This window comes from Aegilops tauschii, chromosome 3 (genome assembly GCF_002575655.3).
Source record: "Aegilops tauschii subsp. strangulata cultivar AL8/78 chromosome 3, Aet v6.0, whole genome shotgun sequence".
In the NCBI taxonomy this organism is placed as follows: Eukaryota; Viridiplantae; Streptophyta; class Magnoliopsida; order Poales; family Poaceae; genus Aegilops; species Aegilops tauschii.
The window spans coordinates 436,728,268-436,734,918 of record NC_053037.3 but is presented as its reverse complement, the minus strand read 5'-3'; the positions used below and the strand labels follow the sequence as shown (position 1 = coordinate 436,734,918).

The following is a 6,651-nucleotide window of genomic DNA, read 5'->3' as shown; positions in this document are numbered from 1 at the left end:
ACACTTTATGTGCTACCAAACGTCACAACGTAACTAGGTGATTATAAAGGTGCTCTACAAGTGTCTCCGATGGTACTTGTTGAGTTGGCATACATCGAGATTAGGATTTGTCACTCCGATTGTCGGAGAGGTGTCTCTGGGCCCTCTCGGTAATGCACATCACTATAAGCCTTGCAAGCAATGTGACTAATGAGTTAGTTGCGGGATGATGCATTACGGAATGAGTAATGAGACTTGCCGGTAACGAGATTGAACTAGGTATTGAGATACCGACGATCGAATCTCGGGCAAGTAACATACCGATGACAAAGGGAACAATGTATGTTGTTATGCGGTTTGACCGATAAAGATCTTTGTAGAATATGTAGGAGCCAATATGAGCATCTAGGTTCCGCTATTGGTTATTGACCGGAGACATGTCTCGGTCATGTCTACATAGTTCTTGAACCCGTAGGGTCCGCACGGTTAACGTTTGGTGATGATCGGTATTATGAGTTTATGTGATTTGATGTACCGAAGGTTGTTCGGAGTCCCGGATGAGATCACGGACATGACGAGGAGTCTCGAAATGGTTGAGACGTAAAGATCGATACATTGGAAGGCTATATTCGGACATCGGAAAGGTTCCGAGTGGTTCAGGCATTTTTTCGGAGTACCGGGAGGTTACCGGAACCCCCGGGGGAAGTTATGGGCCTTATGGGCCATAAGAAGGAAGCACACCAACCCAGAAGGGGCTGGTGCGCCCCCCTTGGGCAGGAGGCCAAATTGGAATAGGTTTTTTTGGGGGGGGGGGGGCTTTCCTTCTCTCCTACTCCTCCTTCCCTTCCTCTCCTACTCCAACTAGGGAAAGGGGGGAATCCTACTCCCGGTGGGGTAGGACTCCCCTAGGGCGCGCCATAGAGAGGGCCGGCCCCTCCCCTCCTCCACTCCTTTATATACGGGGGAGGGGGGCACCCCATAGACACACAAGTTGATCATTGAGCTCTTAGCCGTGTGCGGTGCCCCCTCCACCATAATCCACCTTGGTCATATCGTTGCAGTGCTTAGGCGAAGCACTGCGCCGGTAGTTTCATCATCACCGTCGTCACGCCGTCGTGCCGACGAAGCTCTCCCTCGACACCCTGCTGGATCGTGAGTTCGTGGGACGTCACCGAGTCGAACGTGTGCAGATCACGGAGGTGTCGTGCGTTCGGTACTAGGATCGGTCGATCGTGAAGACGTACGACTACATCAACCGCGTTGTCATAACGCTTCCGCTTACGGTCTACGAGGGTACGTGGACAACACTCTCCCCTCTCGTTGCTATGCATCACCATGATCTTGCGTGTACGTGGACAACACCGCCGTGCCGGCTTGGGGCGGCAACTGGCTCTGTCGGGCTAAGCGTTGGAGGTGGAGCAGCGAGCTTCCTCGCTCGTATCCAACTGGCTTGGCGGGCCACCTAGCCGACTTTTATGCCGGAGAACCGCTTTGCCTGCTCGTCGGATGCCATCGAAAGAGTGGAGGAGATGATGAAAGGAGGAGATGGTGGAGCGGCGGAGTGGTGCGATTCTTGTTCGGCGTCTGGCCTTATTTTAATAGAGGGCGGACGGGAGGAGATCGACCGGCGTTGCGCTTAATGCAAGCCCGCTCGCAAATGGGCGTGTGACCGGAGTAGATTTCTCGGTTTCCACGCGGGTTTAATGGAGACATTTGAATACGGCGAGAAGGCGTGTTCAGCCGGACGTGCAGTGGGCGGCGCCCTTAGCTGGCGCGCCACTTCAATGACGGAGGCAGCGAGAAGTCGCATCCACCCCGAGGTGCCTTTAACGTGGAGCATGCGGGCTCTACTGTCTACATCGACATGAATGCAGACAGCTGGCGCCTGAATGGAAGCACGCGGAGTGGAGAGGTTTTTAGTGGGTCACGATGGTTAGAAGCGGACTTGGAATCAGTGCGCACTCCCACAAACATCTCATGTGTATCTCTGATTTACGAAAGCAAACACGTTTGAATATGCTATGTATCGATACAGGACCGCGTTGGAAGGTGGTACGGCCAACGCGATCTAAACGGTTGCGGGAGTTTCATGGTCGGCGTTGGGATGCCCTCGCTACTACTCGTACACGTACAGAAATTCAGTCCCCCCGCCCCTCTACGGTCCTCGCGCAAATCCGAAGTACTAGTACCCCGAAGCGAACGAAGCCTTTTCCAGAGCCAACCACCAGCACTACACACTACCCGCGGCACTGCCACTAACTGATTTCAACCGCCACATCGACCGCCGGAGGCCGGAGACGGCCGCCCAGTGAGCCGGCGGCAGCTGGAGAGATGGGCTGCTGCTGCAGCAAGAAGCGCATGAAGCATCCAGACGGTTCTGCTGCCGTCCCTCGCCGCTACAAGCCGGAGGACCGCGACCCCCCGCCCCCGCCGTCGCCGGAGGAGGAGAAGGTCAAGGAGGTGCTCTCGGAGACGCCGAGCACTAAGGTGGCGGCCGAGCCTAAGCCCGTCGCCAATGTGGTGACTGTGGAGGAGGAAGAAGTGCTGAAGGTGAAGGCTAGTGTCGACCCCGTCCCCGCGGTGAGCGATCTCGGGAGCTGCCTGTCGATGGCCACCGACGAGAGGTCCGAGGCGGCGTCCGAGTCGTCCGTCGCGACCAGCTCACTGGCGGGGCCGGAGAGGTCGCCGGGGAGGCCGGCTAGGAAGCGCGCTGTCTCCGGCGAGCTGGGGCTAGTCCGGCGTGACCGCGCTGTCGCCGCCGCCACCTATGGCGTCCGGTCCCGTAGCTGCCGGGGTTCGCCGTCCCCTCCTCCGCGGCGGGACCCACGGGATCGCTCCGTGCGGAGGTCGCCGTCGCCCGCGGCGAAGCGGGCGTCGCCGGAGCAGCATCGGGCCGCGAGCCCGGTCGCGTCCCTGCAGCGGAAGCCGCCCGTCCCGAGCAGCCGCGCCTCGCCGCGGCGGGCGCGGGAGGCCCCTCCACCGCTGTCTCCGCCGCCGCAGCCGGAAGACGACGCCGTCACCACGGCAGGCGAGGAAAGCGTCGCGGAACCCAATGCCGGTGCCGACGGCCAAGGCGACGGCGACGGCGAGGGAAAGGAGTCGCTGGAGAACCCGCTAGTGTCCATGGAGTGCTTCATCTTCCTCTGATGCTGGTCCGATTTCCCGCTATGCTCCTTCGAATGTCTCGACTAATCCCTGTTTAGGTGTGGCGTGCTGATTAACCTGGGCTAGCAGCAGTAAAAAAAAGTGTAGCGGGTTCGCGGTGATGTAACGCTGCCGCCATCTTCCCGCGTAATGCTGCTGGCTTTTGGCTTACGCGTTGGGTGGGGTCGTCTTCTTTGGCTCTTGTGGGTGATCTTCGTTCTATTTTGCCGATCTGTTTTACCAAATCGTGGAGCCTTGCTTCAGATCCTATATGCATACGGTATCCACTATATGTACACTGCCATTTCCTTTGGGTTGCTAGAGCCTTATCTTTAATCAGTTCTTGAGAATGTAGGCAAGTTGACAGACGATTAAGTTGTGTTTGTGACCCGTACTGTCTCGAACATTGCAAATCGCACTTTGGCAAGTGGTCCAGTGCTCAGTTCTGAACCTGAGATGACCTCGGTTGTTGAATAACTGCGTCAGGCTTGAGAGGTCAGACATCGGATGCTTTCATCAGTGCTGCCCCACCACGCCACGCCACGCCATGCCACGGTGGGGTGCCATCGAGTCGAACGAGAGGAACATCCACGCAGCTTTCTGATCTAATCAGAAAGAATCAGATCCGCAAAGCGCTCATCAACCTAGGCAAAAAAACAGATCTCCGCATTGCATCCGATGGGATGACCATGCGCCCGCCGGTGTCAAAAAACAAACGATTTCCCCGCGAGGAGGGAGAAGACGCGCGCTGTGAGAGATCACGAGATCCCGCCTTGTTTTCTTCCGCTGCGCCGTCCACTGGCTGGCCATTTTGGCTTGCAAGTAAAGAAGACCAGCAGAATTGACGTGTCGGCGCAGGCTCGCCCCTCGCCCGTGGTGTCTCTGCTGCGCACTGTTTGACCACGTGCCTGCGGCCATCAGCCACGGCTGCGTTGGACTGTTGGTTCGCGTCTCGGCGTCCAGCTGCAGTGCTTCGGTCGATCCACGCACGCCAAAGGCCGCATCGTGCTCATTGACCAGTTTCTCCTGCTGTCTCCAGGCCCACTGGAATTCCTCGTGCGAATCAGATGGTCATGTTTGGGCAGAGGAACGACGGGCAGATTTCTGGCACCCACCCTTGCTATACCAGCGGCGAACAGGGTGGGCCGAGATCGCTCGCGAGGACTTGGGACCAGCGATGTATTATCGGCAGCTTTGCTTTGCAATCCATGGCTTTGCTGTGGAAGTGGTGCGAAGCCGGTACACGGAACAGATGGTTCGTGTCGGGTAATGGGTAAGGTGCCGCCCTGGTGATTAGTTAGAGCAACAGTTTTTCTGCCTGCGAACCAAACCTGTGGTTGGATTGTTAGAAGGACCGTGGTATCCCCAGCTCAAGGTTTAAATCCCGATGTGTATCGACTGGCAGAATTCCTCTCGAGACCTAAAACCCCTTGGACGATTAGGGTTTTGTGGTGGACTTGACGGCGGCCGCCGGATCTAATCGGGCAGGTCGCACCAGAGCTCCGACGAAGGATGGCAGTGCCGCCCTCAAGCGCAAGTGGAGGGCGGCTCCCAACTCTCCTCGGTCGGCTAGGGCGAAACTAGAAGAAGCACTTGGAAAGCTGGGCATCACCGATGAGGAGGCGACGCCTCTGATGATTGATGATGCTGATGAAGGGAAGCCGAAGAAGTGGCTATTGGCAGGCAAGGTGCTCCATCGTCATCTACTCCACATCCAAACCATTGCCAACGCTCTTCGGCCAGCGTAGGGAAACCCTAGGGGTCTGCAGTTCAGATCCATGGGAGAGCACACCTTTGTGGCAGAGTTCGAGACCCAGAGAGATCGAGATCGAATCTGGATAGGCTCGCCTTGGCATGCTAGTAAACATGCAGTAATTCTTGTTGATTTTGAGGATCATATGAGACCTGATGAGGTCACTTTTGACCGTCTGCACATGTGGGTGAGGATCCCAAATCTGCTCTACAATCCGAGAGATGATTCCTGGGGGCATCGGTTTGTTTTGGTCAAAGGACGTCTCGGTCGAACTGAAAAACTTTAGTACCAGCCACATCAATGCAGTGGTGCGGAAGAAGGATCAAAGCTTGTTTGAGTGGAGATTCACGGGGTCTGTCGGGGGAAACGACACCTATGGGATCACTGGAATCCCTTCTACGGTTGGCGGGCGCGGGGCTATGGAAAGAGCGGGATTGAGAGATCAACGCGGGGGGATTATCCAGGTTCGGGCCGCAAGTGATGCGTAATATCCTACTCCTGCTGGTTTCTGTTTATCTGGTGTTCTTGGACTAGCTACAAGGCGTGCAGGGTCCAAAAGATCCGAATCCTCTCCCAGTACGCCGCGGGCCTCCTTTTATAGACAAAGGGGCTGCCACAGTGGCACACAAGAGGTGGAAAGCTATACAGTGGTCGAGTCTGTCCTCTGGCACCGTAGGACAAACGCATTTAATGCGCTGCCGACGTGCCCTTCTTGCTTTATCGGGGACGGCAAGAAAGCTCGTCCCAGCTGTTGGCGCCTCGCCTGGCTTCGACGCGCGTCCGAACTGACGAGGCGTGTAGTGCCACGCTGGCTGGCTGGCTGCTGAGTTGGTGCGGTGGCAGAGTCTTCACGAAGATCTGCAAGCCACCACGCAGGTGCTTGCTGAGTTGGCCTAGAGGCCGCGCGTCGCCAGGCAGGTGCTCGCCTAGTTGTTGGGCTGGTAGCTGTATGGGAACAGCGATGGAGTCTTGGTGGATGTGGGCTTGGCTGCGGCCCCGCGGATGTCTTCGGCAAGAGTCTTGCCGGGGGTCTCGTGGGTTCCCTCGGCAAGGATCTTGTCGAGGATCGTCGTCTTCTGGTTCTCATCTGATATTGTGTGCTTCTGATCTTCACAAAGATCTGCATGCCACCATGAAGGTGTCTCCCGAGCCTTGGTTCCAATGTGGTTGATGGTGTTGGAACTCTTGGGCTCAAGGGTGGCGGCTCTGCTGGTGTCGGGCAAGTTGCCGCAGCAAGGCTCTTGCCGGAGCTGTGGAGGTCGCCCCGGCAAGGGCCTTGCCGGGGGAGTTCACCTCGCCCCTCTGCTCTTTGTGTTTCTGTCTTGGCGTTGCTCTGGTTATCTTGTGGCTTTGCTTCCCCTTCCCCGCCAAGGGTGGCCAGGGGCATGGGGCTGCGACTGCCCGCGCGCAAGTAAAGGGGTGCGAAAAGGGACCCCTACTTTTGTACATCGACAGGAGCCCCCGGGCCTGGGCCACATATAAGCGCGGGGCGTTATTGGGCCAGGCCCAAAACGGTGCGCGGGCGTGCGTGCGGCGTAGTTTTTACCGCAGTAACTCCCTCGCCCGCTGCGCTTCCCCATGACCCACGTTGAACGCGCGAGGTGGGGGTCATGCGTGACATGGGGGTCATGCGTGGGGCGGTTGCTTCCCTGATGCATCACATCGCAGTAAATGGTAAAGAGACGGCCCCGCCTTCCCCATAAAAAAGGAAAAACCGCGGGCGCGCTCCTCATTTACCCTCTGCGCCTCTTCCAATCTCGGAACCGCCGCTCCTC

At 57.4% G+C, this 6,651-nt stretch overlaps 1 protein-coding gene across 1 annotated transcript; it reads left to right on the top strand.

Moving 5' to 3' along the window:
* Positions 1-2,062: 2,062 nt before the first annotated feature.
* On the top strand, positions 2,063-3,513 carry LOC109780323 (uncharacterized). Its single transcript, XM_020338916.3, has one exon. It carries the CDS (start codon positions 2,311-2,313, stop codon positions 3,124-3,126), a length of 816 nt encoding a protein of 271 aa, XP_020194505.1. The 5' UTR covers positions 2,063-2,310; the 3' UTR covers positions 3,127-3,513.
* Positions 3,514-6,651: the final 3,138 nt, after the last annotated feature.

Excerpts from the sequence above, each read along its gene's own strand:
- LOC109780323 (XM_020338916.3), top strand. The coding sequence starts at position 2,311 with ATGGGCTGCTGCTGCAGCAAGAAGCGCATGAAGCATCCAGACGGTTCT.